We start from the raw sequence: 18,992 nt of genomic DNA, 5'->3' as shown, positions 1-18,992 counted from the left end.
TACTCTCAATTATATAGAGCGCTCTATATGTTCCACGATATAGATACGCTATGAAATTATCTATTGTTATAATCTTAATAATCAATGATCCTCTATAGATGATCTACACCGAGCAGGAACAAATTTATCGTTACACTCTTCAATGTGTTTTATCCTTAAAACACTTAGCTATCTATAAATGATATTTCAGTGAACTAATATAATCACTGAAATAAGTACTCAACCATTTATCTCTATTAAGCCAAGCTTGAAAGAAATTTTCGTTTTCACTTCTATGTCTAGATAGAAGCTATAGATTTCGTATCTATGATTAGCGCTCCTACTCAATTGAACTACAATGTTCTTAATCTATATGTCACGAGAAGATCCATTGGTCGAATTTAAAGAACAGATTGAAGAACACAAATAATGCAACTGAACTAGAACCTAACCATCTCAGGATTGAGATCATTTGATCTAAGATCAACTAGGTGATATTGAATTGAATATGTATTACAGTAAGTTTATTATATCTTATGCAAGTTCAAAATTGCTCCCTTCCAATGCATACTCCATACATCCAACCCAAGCTTACTTTAACCAATGCCTTGGAAAGGACATAACACTTATCCAAGGAGCAAGTAAACTACATTGTAGATTATCATATCAATTAAACTATGTGTACTGATAAATCATAGAAATACATTTAATCACACAATCTTGATTACTTTCCACTGTGTTGACAACACAATAAATAAGAATATCAATGTGATAAGGATTTGGATGAATTTATAAATCAAATAAATAACTAAATGATCACATGACCTTAATAACACACTAAATAAGTAATGAAAATAAATTTGTTTGTTTATTGATAAATGTATATAAAAGATTACATTGAAATTGAGTTTTATTTAGGGCACAAAGCCCAACATTACATTCATTGGTGGAGTGTCCTACTTTTTCGTGATACTCACACCTGTTACTCAAAATCTCTTTTGAATTTCCCCCCTTGAGGCGTCCGTGGGGCCTTGGACCATGTTGCAAGTTGCTTTATACATATTCTATCGAGTATCCACTAGACTGGAGTGCTCGGTGTATCTCGGCTAATATTCTTTCTTGGCTTTTTTGGAATTTTTACTTCGTCCTAGACCCTTTCCTCCTCTTTTATTCTGGGATTGGCTCACGATTTGCTTTAGAACTTTTGCTTTCGATTGTCTGGGAGCGAGACTGCATCTGGTATGTGCCGCTCTATACCCAGAGAAATGGGTTTGCGTGGGTACTTGTACAGACGCAGATGGTTCGTAGACTGTCATGGTATATTGCGTTTAGGAACAGGAGCTGTGGAGGTAAATCCAAGAGTGGAAGCAACAGGAGCCGGTGCTGGAGGGACTTCAAATGCTTGCTGATAAGCGTCTTCCAAAATGATAAAGCCTTGTGCCTAAGCCATGAATTCAAATAATGTCTCAACCATTCTTCTTTGCATTTCTCCCCACAATAGAGAACCAACTGCAAGTCTAGATTGTAAGGCCACCCGTTTCATGTCACCGATCACTTTAGTGTTGGCTTCCACCTCCATCATTCGCTGAATGAAACTCTTCAGGCTTTCTCTTGCATGTTGCTTGATGTTGGTGATGGGGCCCATTTCTAAATCATAGTCGCGGGCAACAATAAAATGTTTTCGGAAGGCAGACTATAATTCTTTCTAGGAGTGGATCGATCTGGGAGCCAATCTCTTCCACCAATCCTTGGTACTTTTGTACCAGTCCCTTTTGGTGCTACAAGTCCATGACAGAAAAGATTAAGGGTTAGAGATTTGAATGGAAGAAGACAATTTATTCCGCTGCACCCAGTGTAATGATCTACTAATCCCTTTATGTGTTTATTTATTGTTTTAGGAAATTCCATATTAGGATGTTAGAATATAATTAATCCAACATACATGAGTAGTAACTAAGATCTTGGTACAACATTTTCCAACACCTAAATACTCATTTGGAAGGTCTGCTTCTTTTCAGTTGAGGGTGAGGTGCCCCTTCGGATTTATAGACAACCAAATCTGGGTGTAGATATCTTGTATCTCGGATGGGCTTGAGGCCCATCTCTTCTTGTGACATTGGCCCATCATCTCGTAGGGCTTACGAGCCGACCTTGATCCATTAGACTGGGATTAGAAATGCCACGTGTTTTCTTTTCGAAATCATGAATAACACATACAATACCAACCATAATAATTCTTATTCAGGTATTAATTCCCAATCCCATTTCATTTTTATTTTGTAACCACACCCACCTAAAATACAACCAAACAAAAGTTTAGAATAAAAATCAAGGTTTTTTTTTTTTTTTTTTTAGAATTAGAGAAATGGATAGCACCGTGAAAGAATAAAAAGGCAATATTCAAGGGTTTTGGGGTTTAGGGATTTTTTATTTTTATTTTTGAGAGATATGGATAGCAGCTTGGAGAACATTCTTCAAGATGGGAAGCTATACAGACAGCTTAATTCTCTCATCGTGGCTCACCTTCGCCACAACAATCTCAATCAGGTGCTTTGTTTTTTGTTTGGTTCCTGAGAAAATTTGTAAAAAACAACAACGTTCATTTGAGTTTTACAATTTAATTAGATTCATTCTTTTTCTGGACACTTCTTGATTGAGTAAACTAAGTCCTTAAGTCATTTAGTGGAGTTCCTTGTTAATTTGTCTTAGAAATGAATGTGTTTTAGTCGCTGAATGTTTTGAGGAATAAATAGTTTAGTCTCTTATGTTACGTTGTTTCAAATAATCTTAAATTTGGGGAAGAAATAAGATAACTGGACTTGTATGCTTAGTCTGATTTGTATCATCTTGGTAATTAGATAACTCGACTTGTGTTTACACATCTCGATTCCCACTCCATTAACCGAGTATAATTGATCGATTATTTGACGAGCATACAACCCAATTGGTCCCACCAGTAGATTCAAATGCTGCGATTGAATCTGAGTTTGATATTTCGTTTGTTTTGTAGGCTGCAAGTGCGGTTGCTTCTGCAACAATGACACCCTTGAATGTTGAAGCCCCGGCTAATAGACTTCTTGAGTTGGTTGCTATGGTTAGTGCTTTGACTTTTGCCCCTCTTTTATTTTTCCGGTGTTATTTGTAGTTAAGTAAGCAGTAGAAGTTTTTGATTCTAAGATGAGTACAGGGTCTTGCAGTTGAAAAAGATGAGATGGTAAGAGGGGTTCCTTCATCTCTATCATATGATTCAAGTACATTAATGCCCGCAGGATGTGGTTCAATTCATGGTTCTCGTTCTGCCACTGTTGATTTCAGGTAGTTATTTCGTTTAGAATAAGGTGATATATCATAAGTACCTGATAGCGCCTATCATGTGCTGCAACCAAGCCTTGCATAGAGTGTGTGTGCACTATTCCTTTTACATGCATGTACGATTAAGAGGCTAAATGAAGGAAGAAGAGTGTCTACAACTGTATATGTCAATTCACGGAATGGACATTAAAGAAATCATTTAAAACTTATGAGTTCTTGGTATTTTCACAATTCCTTTTGTTTTTACCCACCTTCTGGATTAGTTGGGGAAGCATATTTGTCTGTATCCCAGCCTTAAAATATGTGGCCATCAGAATTACTAGTTAAGGGAATACCAGACATCACTCAATGTATTGTTTGCTGGTTGGGTGTGATCTGGAGCTATATTCACTGTGGTTTTTAAAAACTATGACATTATACAAAAGTGGAGACTAATTCTGCAGTCTTTTGTCAACTAGTGCTGTGCAAGATACAAAAGGCTCTTCAAAGAGTTTCCCCAAGCATGAGACGAGGCATCTTTCAGAGCACAAAGTGAGTATAAATTTAATACAAGAAACTGTTTTATTGAATAGAACCTTTAGTTTTTATTGACATGTTTATTTTTTAGAATGTTGCCAGATGTGCTAGGTTTAGTCCTGATGGGAAGTATATTGCAACCGGAAGTTCTGATACATCAATAAAGCTTTTTGAGGTGATGATTTTTTAGTTTTACTTCTTGTTTTTTTTGCGGTAACTCTTTCTAATTCATTTGCAGCCAATTTTCTGATTTAGGTTTCGAAAATCAAGCAAATGATGTTGCCAGATCAAAGAGATGGTCCTGTGCGACCCGTAATAAGGACATTTTATGATCACACTCAGGTGAACCTACAATTGCCTCTCCATTCCTTTTGCGTGCCGTGTTTTTTTTTTTTTCTTCTGTTCAGTGGTTCAAGTTCTTATAAATATACTTTATAGAACCTGAAAAGTGTGACCTACTCTAATGCTTTTACTTGTTTCATCTCTTATAAAGTTCAGCCAATAAACGACTTGGATTTCCATCCAGAAAGCAATATTCTTATTTCTGCATCGAAAGATCATACAATAAAGTAAGCCCTATCCAATGATATTTTAGTTAAATAAATTTCAATTCCTGTTGCCTTCTTATTGTTTTAATTCATCGATATGTTCAGCAGCCATGGGAAAATTGAAAACCTTTAAATAGGAGGTTTACACATGATACTGTTCTCCTAGTGGTCATAATTTTACTTGATGACTGGTCTCGATTGCTTGCTAATATTGAACAAGATTTAACTTCCAGTTATTTTAAAATACTTGTTCTGGTGTGTTAGGTTCTTTGATATTTCCAAGATGACCGCAAAGAGGGCATTTAGAGTTATTCAGGTTTGCATGTCTTGTCATCAGATGTAGGAGCGTGTCCTTTGAATTCAGCTATAGAGTTGTGACTAAGTTATGTATGTCATTCCTTTTCACTAATGTTTTTCTGATTTCCAGGATACACACAATGTGCGTTCAGTTTCTTTCCATCCCTCTGGGGATTTTCTTTTGGCAGGTAAATTTGTGTGTTACTCTTATTTATATTTTACATAAATTTTGTGTGCGAAATTACTTGTGGTGATTTAAAAAAAAATTAAAATCACAGGAACTGATCATCCCATTCCTCATTTGTACGACATTAACACTTTCCAGTGTTACCTCTCTGCTAATGTACCAGAGATTGGTGTTGGTGGAGCAATAAATCAGGTATAATCAATTCAAATTTCATATTGAAAATGTGTCATCCACTGTTTAGATTATTCAATATCCTGTTAGTCATCAGGTCAGGTATTCAGCTACAGGCGGCATGTATGTTACTGCTTCTAAAGATGGTGCAATACGTATATGGGATGGTATAAATGCGAGTTGTGTACGTTCCATAGTTGGTGCACACGGGACATCGGAGGCCACCAGTGCTATTTTTACCAAGGACCAAAGGTTCAAGATCACTTGTTACTGTAATTTGTTATTATATTAGTATTTAGACTTGCATCTTTGAACCAAAAGATCTCTTAAATCACTAGGTGTCAAGGTTTTAAAAAGTGGAATCGGGTAGTGAGGCATTTTCCTTTAGTCCCGTGAGGCGTGCACCTCAACAATAAGAAGAAAAACTTCATAAAATATCGTAAAATTCATAACAAACAACTCATAATTCATAACAAAGTCATAAAATTCATGAAAAGTACTAATTAGGTCTTCAAATGGCAATTTATATTCATAAAAAGGTTTGATTACTTATGAAAATAGTAAATGTTCTAAACATATATAGAAACATATTCCACATTCCAACTCAAAATGTCAGAGAAGTCATAATGATCATTATCGCTTTCATGATCATCATTATCTTCTTCTGAATGATAGAGAGGAGGGAGGAGAGAGAGAGAGCTGCGTGAGATTGGGGGAGAGAGGAGGGAGGAGTCGGAGAAGAAGAGAGCTGCTTAGGGTTTATTTTTCAAATCTATCTACTCTACTAAAATTATGTTAGAAAAGGCCCAAACTAACGTCCATAAAGTCAATTACAAATCAATATAAGCTATTAAACTAAAAAAAGTCCAAGTCAGCCCAAAACAAACCCTGAAAACACAAATTAAACCCACTTGGCGAGGCGTGCGCCTCACACACCTCAACACGAATCGCCTAAGAGGCGTACGCATCAAGATGCCTCCTCAGGGTGAGGCGTACATCTCAAGTCCAGCAGCTGAGGCGTTGCTTCAAAATCGTTTTTTCACTGCCTCGCCTTGAGGCGCGCCTCGATCGATTTTTGAAACAATGCTAGGTGTAATCTTCATGTGGCTTGCTTTGTGACATGACATGAAGTTTGACCTTGTAGGTTCATTCTCTCTTGTGGGAAGGACTCCACTGTGAAGCTATGGGAAGTTAGCACTGGAAGATTGGTCAAACAATACCTAGGCGCCATTCATACACAGTTGCGATGCCAGGTGTGCAAGGACTTGCCTACCTTTGATTATTAATAATGCGTGAAGTGCCTATTGACTTTCATTTCTGTTATCTCAATTATTTTCAAGTTGCTATATAACTTATGTTTATGTTTGGGCCTATCATACAAAAAGGAATATTAAGTTGTCTGTTGGTTGGCTTTTTGGAAGAAGTGAATATGGTTAAGGAAAAGGAATGTTACAAATGGCACCACTTGCTCTAATCTTTAATTTTTTTTTTTTTTTTGAGCCAAATATGTTGTTTAAACCTTTCTTGGTTGCAGGCTATTTTCAATGATACCGAAGAATTTATACTATCCATAGATGAACCTAACAACGAGGTTTGTGCAGAATCTTGTGCTGTTTTGTTGTCTTATTTCTTTTATTCCTCAAATTCATTTGGAATCTGTGTTGGTTGCAGATTGTGGTATGGGATGCGGTGACGACAGAAAAGGTGGCAAGGTGGCCTTCCAACCATATTGGGGCTCCTCGTTGGCTTGAGCACTCACCAGTAGAGGCTGCATTTGTTTCCTGCGGTACTGACAAGTCAATCCGTTATTGGAAAGAAAATCTCTAGTCAGAGTTCCAGACTAACTGCTATTTATTTATTTATTTTATATGCAATTTTATGGGAAAAAAAAAAAAGTAGCTAATAATTTTTATTCCACTTGATTTCTCATGTTAGATTAAATGTTTATTTATTTAGGTATATGATGTCTCCACAGTGCGAAAATAGCAATAACCAACAACCCAATCCAATTGTTCAAAAGTAAATAAAATAAAATAAAATAAAACCTATCCAAGAATAAGTCAATTTCTATGTTAGAATACTTTGCCATCTTATGTTTTATATCTGTTAATCTAAAAGATAAATCTTAATATCTTTTGTATAAAAAAGAAACGAACCAATCTGCTGTATTAAACGTTTATAGATGAGGTTCACACAAAGATCTTGACTCAACACGTTCAATAATAACATCCTATTCTTTAAAAGCGTAGCAAGTAAGCTAGGCGAACATAATATTATAGAAAACTAGCTGGTCTATATACCTTTATTTATTTAATTATCTTTTGGAAAATTAGCGTCTGCAATACAGATAAAAGATCAGGAGGTCATTACATGATAGCATCAACTGAAATTAAGGAATACTCAATAGATTCAGTAACAGTCACGTTCAAAGCTAATGCCCACTTGGTAATATGTTGCATTAGGGGTTTGCAGAAAGTTATCCGATCCAATCCCAACCGACCGATCTAATCCCAAGCCGATTCAATAAAATCAGATATCCAATCTTAATTGGATCGGATCGGATGCAAATTTTAAAAATCCAATTGGATCGGATCGGATGTTGGATGAGACATCCGATACAATGGATAACCGAACCGATCTAATTCAATATCATCCAATGTCCATCCAATCATATTTAATATTTATAATTTTATATATTTAATTATTTTGTTTTGAAAAAATATATTAATTATTAATAGGTTTTTACTGTGCACCTGTACACATTGATTTAATATTTTATATAATATTTGCATTTGATGTATTGGACTTGTTTATTAAGTTAGATTTGTGTTATATTTTTATTATGGGATTATGAAAATTAGGTTGGATTTGGATTAAACTATTGTTTAGGCTAATTAGGATTTTTGCCCCCTGAACTTTGACATGTACCAAATCATGCCCCCTGAACTTTTAAGGTCATTGAAAATGCCCCCTGAACTATTGAGATTGTTGGATTTAAGGACTTTTTTCTAATTTTAGTAAAAAAATCTAATATGGATGAAAGTTCAGGGGGCATAATTTAGTGCATGTCAAAGTTCGAAGGGCATGATTTGGTAGTTATCAAAGTCTGTGGAACATGGTTTAGTACATAAACAATCATTGAAATAGTAAAATTGAATAAAATGAGACAAAAGTCTTTAAATCCAACAGTCTCAATAGTTCAGGGGGCATTTTCAATGGTCTTAAAAGTTCAGGGGGCATGATTTGGTACATGTCAAAGTTCAGGGAGCAAAAATCCTAATTAGCCTATTGTTTATTATTAGATTATTAGGTTTTAAATTATATTTTTTCATATATTTTTTCTTTTTAATGAAATCAACCTAAATAGTGGCTAAAATGGATTGGATTCATCCATTGGATCCAATCCAATCCAATAAAAAACCAGTTAAAGCATCCAATGGATGAAACCGATCCAATCCAATACATCCATTGGATCGAATCGGATCGGATGACTCAATTCAATTGGATTGGATCGGATGGCAAAATCCAATATCCAATAAATAACTGGATTGGATCGGATGGGTCTAAATCCATTGAATGTGATCCAATAAACACCCCTATGCTGCATCATCCTAAGAAGAGAGGCAGAAAGTTTACACTCTTGGATAAAATTAGAGATACCCCACGGTATGCTTACCAATGAAAGCATTAACAATATTTAAACAATCACACTCAATTACAACAAACAAAAAACTAAGTCTAATAGCAATATGCTGAAGAGTTAAACTCCACGCTGCAGCTTCACCTCCAATAGGACTCAAAAAACGTGGCTCTTAGTCTCAACCCAAACCACATCAGAATCAGAGTTTTTGGCCACAACCGCCAACATCATAGAATCTCTCCCAACAGTAACATCACAGTTGAATTTGATCCAACTCCTTATAGGAGCCTGCCAACTAGAATCATTGATGACTATAGGTTGCTGGTGCAAAACAGATTGAGAGGATTCTGTAAAACAATTAGACACCACGTTAATGAAATTGGTAAAATTAGGATGAATGTGGTTGTGAATGAGATCCTTTGGAGCTTTTCATATGACATCCACAACAATGGATGCATAAAGAAGCACTTCATTAGCATCCATCATCGATCCCTTGTTTACCCAAATTCCACAAAAATTTAATCCAATCCCAACAAGAGTATCTCTAATTGAGAAAAGGCCAATGGTACACTCAATATTGAAATGCTGCCCAACAATCCCTCTTAATGGAGTGCATTAGTCGACCCTAACTCGACTTGTTTACATTTAGCGCCAAGAAATCTCAACTTTAACCCAATCCATTGGGTTCCCTTGTCGACCTATCATTTTTACATGGGCTATACTTATTTTTGGACTACATATTGATCGACATAATTACATATTCAATTTATATATAAATATCATAATTAGTATCACATATTCAATTTATATAATTATATATTAATTCTATCATTTGAATAATACACTAAATAAAAAATATATAAAATTTCGAATAACTAAATTATTACAAAATTTCAATATAATGAACAAAATTGTTCATATCAAATATAAATAAACTATAATATTCTTATATTTAATTTATTTTCTGCTTAAATATTAAAAATTTAACTATATTACTAATTTTAATAATATACTAGACATGAAGGAGTTAATTCATATCAACTTTTTTTATGACCATAAACAAAATCTTATTATTTTTTAAATATTAGCACTCCCAAAAGTTTCTCTATTCTATTATTCAAAATACCAACCAAAACTTCAACTTTTTAATTTTACTTCAAACTTTTACATTACCATATATTAATTTTTTTTTGTATTTTTTTTCCCTCCATATCTTTTAAATATTATATTTTAATTTAATTCATTCATTTTATAAAAATATAAAAATAATATTACATATATATATTTATACAAAGAAAAGTTAAAATATAAGATAATTAGTAATTTTGCCCCATAAACTTTCGATAATACTTATTCTACCCCTTAAAATATACAGCTTATTAAGAATTCCCTTAACTTTTACATTTACAGAGTTCCGTCCTATTATTCTGTTAAAATGCTGGTGTATCTTTGTTAATTAGCAACCTTACCCTCTAAACTCTACTATCAAATCGTACCCCCTTAAAATAAAAATAAGAAAGTTTTAATATTTTTTTTAATAAATCTTAAAAAAATAATTTAGATCTTAAAAAAAAATTATTCACAAAGATTAAGAAAATTAAAACTAATTATGCGATTTAATAAATTATTTATTATTTATTAAAAAATTAATTTAAATATAAACAAATCATTTAGATATAAAAAATAGATTAAAATTTTAATTTTATAAAAACTAATTTTACAGGAACAAGCTTGAATCTATTTTTTTCATTCAAAAATCTAGATTTGTTTAAGTAAACATAATATTTTTTTAGTTTAATTTCTAACCCTTTTTTTTCAAAATAATTATGTATTTTTATTGATTTTTTTAATTTTTTTTTTTGAGATATGAGTATAAATATAAGGGATATTGGCGGCTAAGCCACCTAAACTTTACGTTTTGTAACACTTAACCACAAAAACTAAAATTTTGGTGGCAAAACCTACTGAACTCCCATTCTGTTTTGCTCTATACCCCTCCGTTTAAAAATTACAATTAAGTGCTATGGTGGACTGCTAAAGTGTATACTAATGTATACGTGTCAAGAATTTAAGTGGCCCACGTAATATTAAAATTATTTTGAATGATTTAAATTTTATTTTATTTTTATTTTTATTTTTCTTATTCTTTTTCTGTTCTTGTCGTCTTCTTTGTGAGCCAACAACCTGGGTTCCATTACTATTACTATCACCACCAATATTTTTGCAAAACCAACAAAACCCAGAAATAATGAATCACCCTAAAACTGCCATAGTTATCACCATCCACCACAACCACCACACTACAAGCCACTACCATTACCGCCAATATTTCTGTAAAAAAAAAAACATACAGATCTGAAATAAAAAACTCAAAACGGAGCATCACCGTTGAGCCACCACGCAAGGTGACTGCCCAAGTTCGATAGTGACGAAAGGGGTATTGAACTATGAGATCAAGAAGCCCATGTCAAGAAGAAAATACATTTGGAGACTATTAGTCGAAAGGAGGTCCAAAAGCCACCGAATCAGAGTCAAACATCTCAAAACTCCATGGATTCCAGTGATGGTTAACACCCGATTTTAATGATCTTCAAGCCTAATCTATTGAGGGATTTTGTTCTCCTAGACCTCCCGAGTTTAACCATACCATTCACTATCCAAAACCTCTGAGGGTGGTCGTTCTCTTCGTGCAGCGTGTGTCGTCGGCCGGTGATGGAATACCAGCGTCAGGTCTAGAGGATAAACCACCGAGAGTGAAGGAGAGGGAGAGAGAGAGAGATGATCTGAATAATTTTTGGGGAAAAAAAGAAAAAAAGAAGAAGAAGAAGAAGAAGAAGGAATGGGAGAAGGAAGAAGAAGAAGAAGAATGAGTTGTTGGTTCGAGAAGAAAGAAAAAAAAAGTAAAAAAAATAATTTTTTTTTTTTTCTGATTTTAATTTTTTTTTAATATTTAAAATTATTTTTTAAAAATTAATACTACGTGGACCACTAAAAATTTTCCACGTGTACAAGTGTGTACACGTGGATGTTGGAATTTATTTTACCAGGATCTTAGATCTACTCACAAGTATGTTGTTTAACACCCTAAATATGAACTTTCTAAAACAATAATTAAACACATATAAAGTTAAGAAAACCTTACACTCAGATCTCTAACCCTTGTATCCTTTCTGTCGCAGAGTATTATCAAGATCTGAGCCCGAATATCCTTCTCTATGTGTGTGATCCTTCACAGTCTTCCAATCTATGATTGAGGTACCACTTGCTGTGTGTGGGCACTACTCTATCACTAGGGGGTTTGAAATTGTGAAGAGGAAAAGAGAGAGAGGTAGGGTCGGCTATAGAGAGAGAAAATGGAAGGCTCAATTTTTCTGAAAAAGGCAATCTTTGATTTTTTGACAAAAAGCTTATTTTGAACTGAGCCATCACTTTCTATTTATAGGCAACTACTAGGTTTAGGTTAGTAATTATTTGACATTAAAATAATGAAAATATTAATTGGAAAAACTCACTCAAGTGGCCGGCCATAGGTGTTAATGGGCCTCACTTGGATTTTGCAGTTTTCACAATTTTTATTTCTGTTTTCTCTAAAACGCCAATTTTCCAATTCTAAACATTTAAATGCCAAAACTAATTATTTAATAACTAAAATAGATTATTAAATAATATTGTCATTTAATATAATTATTAATTAGACATATAGAGTCTCTTAATTAATAAATAAACCTAAAATCTCTTTTCTTTACAATTTCACCCCTGCTTAGTGAAAATTCACAAATTAGACATAGTCTAACTTTAGAATTATAATTGATTAATTATAAACCAACTATTGAGTCTTACAAGCAGTAGGGTCTCAACTAGAATGGGGACTATGGATCTATATGTTGAGCTTCCAATAAGTGAACCGAATTTACTAAGTAAATCCCTACTTATTAATTCCTTGTTGAATCCACTCTTAGAACTTAGAATTACACTCTCAGACTTATATAGAGCATTCTATATGTTTCACGATATAGATATGCTATCTCATTTAACCATTGTTATAATCTTAATGTGATCAAAGATCCTCTATATAGATGATTTACATCGAGATGGGATAATTTTACCGTTTACACCCCTCAATGTATTTGGCCCCTTAAAACACTTAGCTACCTGTAAATGATATTTTAGTGATCTATGAATTAGTCACTGAAACAAGAGCTCATCCATTTACTTCTATTTAGCTAAGCTCGAAGGGAATCATCACTTGACTTCTATACACCAGTAGAAGCTATAGATTCCATATTTATGTTCAGCGCTCCACTCAATCATACTATCATGTTCCCAAAATATACGTATCACCCTGACCCAAAAGTAGGCTTAACTAATAAATCAAAGAACATGAATAGCATTCCTGAGTCGAGCCTAAGCATATCAGGATTTAGATTCTTTTAATCTAAGATCAACTACTGATATTGACTTGGAAAGATACAACGGTAAGTTTATAATATCTTAACTAAGTTCAATATCGGTCCAGTCTAATGTATACTCCATACATTCGAAACCAGTATACTTTACCAATGTCTTGGAAAGAACATAACACTTACTCCAAGTATAAGTACACATCATCGCTGATTATCACATCAATGTAAATCCAAAACACTGATGAAACATGGACTTAGTCTTTTGAATCATATAATCACAATCACATTCCACTGTGTTGACAATACTGTAATTGTGAATGAATATATGTTCTGGACTTAACAGATTTTGTGCATATATTAAAACATATTAAACCATAAGCATGAAAAATCCATGCAAACATAAATCACTTCAAATTTCTTAAATTGATAACTAATCAGATTGTAAAAGGTTTTATTTAGGGCACAAAACCCAACAGTGGATAGTCCACCGTTGCACTTATTTGTGATTTTTGGACGGAAGGGTACAGAGCAAAACAGATTAAGAGTTCATTAGGTTTTGCCACCAAAATTTTAGTTTTTGTGGTTAAGTGTTACAAAACGTAAAGTTCAGGTGGTTTAGCTGCTAATATCCCTAAATATAAATAAGTTTAATTTTTTCTTCGAAAAATTTTAGTCTGTTTAAATTATTTTATTGAATTTTCAATAATTTTAATTTTTGACTATTTAAAATATGCGTTTATAAATAAAATAAAATTTTAAAACATTATCTTTAGGAATAATTTTAATTTTTAAGTAAATTTAATATTTTTAATTAATATAATATTTTTATCAAGTTTTTTAATAATTTTTTGTTAATTTTCTCAAAACTATTAAAATATTATTATTTTTAATTTTGTTTAATAAAAAAGAACAAAATTATGTATTGTAAGTTTTAAGATTAAAAAGAAACTGAGAACTAATAAATGAAGTACATATATAGTTACGCATGATTGAGCTCATGTGGGAGAACGTGATCGAGGCCACAGATCAACAGATCCCTTTACTTTTAATTTCTCATTTTTTTTTCTATAATTAGTAGTATAGTAGTAAGTAATAGTAGTAGTATACTAATACTATTCATCATTTATATATTTGTTTATGTATATATATACTATTGAGAGAAAAAGAATGTCATGTAATATGGTGGGCATTTCAAAAGTGAAAGCTGATGATATCACAAAGAGAAAAAGAAAGAGAAAGAGAAAGAGAAAGAGAAAGAGATAGAGCATGGTCTATATAGGTCACACAAACACACACTTACCCATGTGGGATGTTTTGTGATCGATGACCAAATATATTATAACTGATTTATTATATGGTTTTTTTTGTATATATTTATGTAAAATGAAACCTAAAAAAAAAGCATAATTATTTAACTATTATATTTTATTGGAAATTTTTAACAAACAGTATATTTTAGAAGACAAGATCAAAAAGTATCGAAAGTTTAAAAGACAAAAATATTAATTATTCTAAAATATAAATAAGCGCTAATCATAAGTAAAAAAAATATATAAAATAGCTAAAGTTTAACTTAATTGATGGATGTTTGATTTTGTAACGATCTATAATTTAAAGATAGATCTATTTTAGCTTTGGGTTTGCTAGTTTATAGCTATTGGAGGAATCAGTTTAGCTTTGGGTTTGCTAGTTTACAGTGGCATTAGTTTCTTTATTCTATTTTCAAAAAGGATAATTAGGATTTTTCGCCTCTTGACTTTGACATGTACCAAATCATGCCTCCTGAACTTTTAAGGTCGTTAAAAATGCCCCCTGAACTATTGAGATTATTGGATTTAAGGACTTTTGTCCAATTTTAGTAAAAAATTCTAACACGGATAAAAGTTCAGCGGACATGATTTAGTACATGTCGAAGTTCGAGTGGCATGATTTGGTAGATATCAAAGTATGGGGAGCATAGTTGAGTACTTAAACAATCATATAAATAGTAAAATTGAATGAAATTAGACAAAAGTCCTTAAATCCAACAATCTCAATAGTTCATGAGGTATTTTTAACGACCTTAAAAGTTCAGGGGGCATGATTTGGTAAATGTCAAAGTTCAGAGGGCAAAAATCCTAATTAGCCTTTCAAAAATACTTCACCAAAATCCTATTTTCTTTTTTTTTTTTCTTTACTTTTACATTACATCATACATTAACTTTTCTATTTTTTCTCTATACTATTTAAATACTACAATTTTTTTTTATATATTTTGTAAGAATTAAAGAGTGACATTATTAAAAGGGATATTGGCGGCTAAACCACCTGAACTTTACGGTTTGTAACACTTAACCACTGATTGTAACGCCCAAAATGTGACTTTCACTAGCGGTGGTTGTAGTATAGATCGGGCGGTCGATTCCACAGGGAAGTGATTATGGACAAATACGTTAGTAGAAAAATAGAAACAAAACGTTAATAAATAACGATAATAGTGACTAATGAGTTTGTGATTTTTGATTTGATAATAAATATTAAAAAGAAGTAAATAAAGGTGTAGTCAATAGTAAAAGAAACGAAGGTTTCAAAAATTATCCATACACTTGTTTAGCTATTTTGTACCCTTGATTCACAAAGTTAAAGAACGATGTAACATTAAAGTTCATTATATTTTTGAGTATACAAGTTCTTGCAAATAAAAGAAATGATTTAGTTTTATGTAGAACCTAGAAATGACATTATACATCAAGCAATAATGCAATAAAAGATTAAACATAAAACTAAACATAAATATTATTTTTACTAAATAGAAACACATAGAAAAAGCATGACTAATCCTATATATCTTTAGTAAAAATAATGACAAAGAAGATAGAAATAGAGATGGTGGTGATAGTGAAGGAAATGAACATTAATATTACTTTTCTTAATTTTTAAGCACATAGGAAGAGCATGACTAAACCTATATGTTTAATAAAAAGTAAATAAAAATGAACATAAAAGATAAAATAAGATAAATACTACTATTACTACAATCACTAAATAAAAATATATAGAAAGAGCATGACTAAGTCTATATATATTTAGTATATAATAGCATATATAGTAGTATAGATGGATGAAGAACAAAAAAATAAAAGTAAAATAAGAACTTGCATTGCTCAAATAAATATTACAAGTAAATCAAAGATACAAAATAACATCACTTTGCATATGGAATCATCCTTAACCTTCTAAGGAAGATTAGGCCATTATGCTAATCATTCTCATAAAGAAATATGATAAGAAAAGTGAAGAGAAATTTTGCTATAGTTTCTTTACTCTAAAAATTACACTAAAAATTGTTCTTAAAAGAGATCCCCTAAATTATCTCATCTCTTCCCTATTTATAGTTAAAGTGAGTGAATTAAAATAATTAATAAATTAATTATTTTAATATTTTTCTAGAAATATCTCGCATAAATAAAGTAGGTGAGATATGAGAAGGGCAGAATCATAAAATATACAATGTGCAATTTATTGGCTGAGAGAAATAGTAAAATGAGCCAAATAAATGCAAAGGAATATAAAATTAAGGTGTATTTTGAATTTGGCATTTTTGGGAAGGAAGCTTGAGAGAGAGGCTATTGGCGGACAGGTGTCGGCGTGTGAGGATGGCGTGGGGAGAGAAACTGCAGCAGACGGGCCCCACTCGCTGAAGCTGGCAGGCGGCTGGCAGAAGTTCCAGGCGCGTGAGCGCCTTGTTAGGAGTGAGGAGCACGCGCGCACTTGAGCCCTTGGATCTGCGCACGGACGGCTGGTGATGGGGCTTTACTGACACGCGTGTGGGCCTCTATTAGGATCCAAAAATTTGATTTTCTTTTTGTATATATATTTTCTTTCTCTAATTCTTCACTTTAAAATACTATAATTTCAATTCCTTCAATAAAAAAAGACAATAAATTAAATCTAAATTAAATATTTTCAACATAAAAATATATCTTATTAATTTGATGAAAATATTAATTTATTTTTAATTTATCTTATACTTTAAGCTTACTAAATGTATATTTTTCACCATTAATCAACCACAAAAACTGAATTTTTGGTGGCCACACTACCTAAATCGTGGTTCCGTTTTGCTTTGCACACCTCTGTCCAAAAATCACAGTTAAGTGCCACGGTAGACTGTCCACGTGTACACACTTGTACACGTGGCAAGTTTTTAGTGGTCCACGTAATATTAGTTTTAAAAAATAATTATAAATATTTTAAAAAAAATTAAAAAATCAGATTTTTTTTTTCTTTTTTACTTTTTTAATTTAAAAAAATTAAAAAAACAATTTTTTTTACTTTTTGTTTTTTTTTCTTTTTCTTTTTCTTCTTCTTTTTCTGCACAAATCCAAAGAGGGCTGCGAGGGTTCGGCGACAGAATGCGACAGAAGGAGGCGAACTCTTCTAGTGAAATGAAACTGTCGTGGTCTGAATCGAGATCTTCCATGAGTTGAGTTAGGTCTTTGGAGGCAACGGTAGTGCCTAGGGCTTTGAGAACGTCGCCGAGTTCGGAAACGGAGATCTTGCCGTCGCCGTTTGTGTCGAATTGGCTGAAGACTTTTTGGAGCTCGTCGGGGTTTTGGAGGTAAACGAATGATGATGATTTTGATTGAATGGGTTTGTTGGTGGTGGTGGCCGCCATTGATGAAGTGGATTAGTTCGTAGGTACAAGAAGAAGGGCTGGTCTGGTTTCGGTTGGGGAGAGAGAAGAAATAAAGAAGAGGAGGGCTAGGGTTTCGGTTGGGGGGTTTGGTCTTGCACGCAGGAAAAGAAGAAGAAGAAGAAGAAGAAGAAGAAGAAGAAGAAGAAGAAAAGAAAAAAAAATAAAAGAAAAGAAAAAAAGAAAATAAATATTTTTTATAATTTATTTATTTTATAATTTTTAAATATTTATAATAATTTTTTTTTGATTTTTTAATTTTTTTAAATATTTATAATTATTGTTTAAAACTAATATTACCTGGACCACTAAAAACTTGTCACGTGTACAAGTGTGTACACGTGGACAGCCCACCATGGCACTTAACTGTGATTTTTGGACGGAGGCGTGCAGAGGAAAACAGAACTAGTGTTTAGGTAGTTTAGCCGCCAAAAATTTAGTTTTTGTGGTTAAGTGTTACAAACCGTAAAGTTCAGGTGATTTAGCCACCAATATTCCTTATTAAAATAATATTTAGGGATAATTGCGGCAAAAGTCCCCAAAAACTTAAGGTTGATGCAGGTTAGTCCCCAACCTCAAAAATTGGCGGTAATAGTTCCTAATGTTGCAATATTTGTAAGTCTGTTAGTCCTTTTTTCTAACGGATCCGTTTTCTAATTCAAAATGTCACGTGTCGATAAATAATTGGTCTAAATTATTATTTGAATTCAAAATAATTTAAAATTAAAAAAAAAAACTAAATAAATTATTTTAAAATCATAAATTATTATCTTTTCTTTTCTTTTTTTTTTTTTACGATTTTTCTTTCTTCGTCTTCTTCCTTAGTCTACCCAGAACTACCCAGAAAAATGAACCACCCACCAACCCCCAACCCAAAACCCAACACCACCCCACCCTCGACAATAGTGAGACCACAATCTCGACGAGACCACCACCCCGTGAACAAAAAGAAAATAGGCAATAACAAAGACCTCTTAATCAAAAATCCCTAAACAAAATTAGTAATCAAAATCCCTTATTCAACCAATGACAATCACAACAACAAATAACTCAAAATCTAAAACCCAAAATCCAAACCCATTACAAAATAATTGGGATTTTATACGTCGGATCTGGACTTGAGGTTCCTCGTGCAATGAAGGAAAGAGCCCGATCTGGCCTTGAAGGAAAAGAAAAAAAAATGAATAACATTTAAACGAAATTTTCTTTCGATTTGATCACTAATGCTCTTAGCAATCTCTCGAATCTTCTTCTGTAATGGATG

The 18,992-nt window shown here is 32.7% G+C and overlaps 2 protein-coding genes across 3 annotated transcripts; one reads left to right on the top strand and one right to left on the bottom strand.

Annotated features, from left to right (window-relative positions):
• The first annotated feature begins 2,290 nt into the window (after nt 1-2,290).
• On the top strand, nt 2,291-6,984 carry LOC115695680 (cleavage stimulation factor subunit 50). 2 transcript variants are annotated; one of them, XM_030622742.2, is made up of 14 exons: nt 2,291-2,526; nt 2,990-3,073; nt 3,167-3,294; nt 3,750-3,822; nt 3,899-3,982; nt 4,063-4,149; nt 4,306-4,376; nt 4,620-4,671; nt 4,783-4,840; nt 4,931-5,031; nt 5,108-5,262; nt 6,155-6,263; nt 6,545-6,601; nt 6,682-6,984. In XM_030622742.2, the coding sequence occupies exons 1-14, from the start codon at nt 2,428-2,430 to the stop codon at nt 6,835-6,837; spliced, it is 1,314 nt and encodes a 437-aa protein (XP_030478602.2). In that variant the 5' UTR covers nt 2,291-2,427; the 3' UTR covers nt 6,838-6,984. The 2 variants fall into 2 exon arrangements, with proteins under 2 accessions (XP_030478602.2, XP_030478603.2); XM_030622743.2 differs by lacking the exon at nt 2,291-2,526 and having other exon boundaries at nt 2,988-3,073; nt 3,177-3,294.
• A 1,822-nt stretch (nt 6,985-8,806) lies between these two features.
• LOC133036257 (probable calcium-binding protein CML27) lies at nt 8,807-17,710 on the bottom strand. Its single transcript, XM_061112784.1, has 2 exons — nt 17,488-17,710; nt 8,807-8,997 (listed from the first exon to the last, which is right to left on the bottom strand). Exons 1-2 carry the CDS (start codon nt 17,708-17,710, stop codon nt 8,807-8,809), a joined length of 414 nt encoding a protein of 137 aa, XP_060968767.1.
• Between the last annotated feature and the right edge of the window lie 1,282 nt (nt 17,711-18,992).

The sequence above is a fragment of the Cannabis sativa genome, chromosome 3 (assembly GCF_029168945.1).
Source record: "Cannabis sativa cultivar Pink pepper isolate KNU-18-1 chromosome 3, ASM2916894v1, whole genome shotgun sequence".
Classification (NCBI taxonomy): Eukaryota; Viridiplantae; Streptophyta; class Magnoliopsida; order Rosales; family Cannabaceae; genus Cannabis; species Cannabis sativa.
Note: the sequence above shows the minus strand (reverse complement) of the source record. Positions and strands in the feature narration are given on the sequence as shown.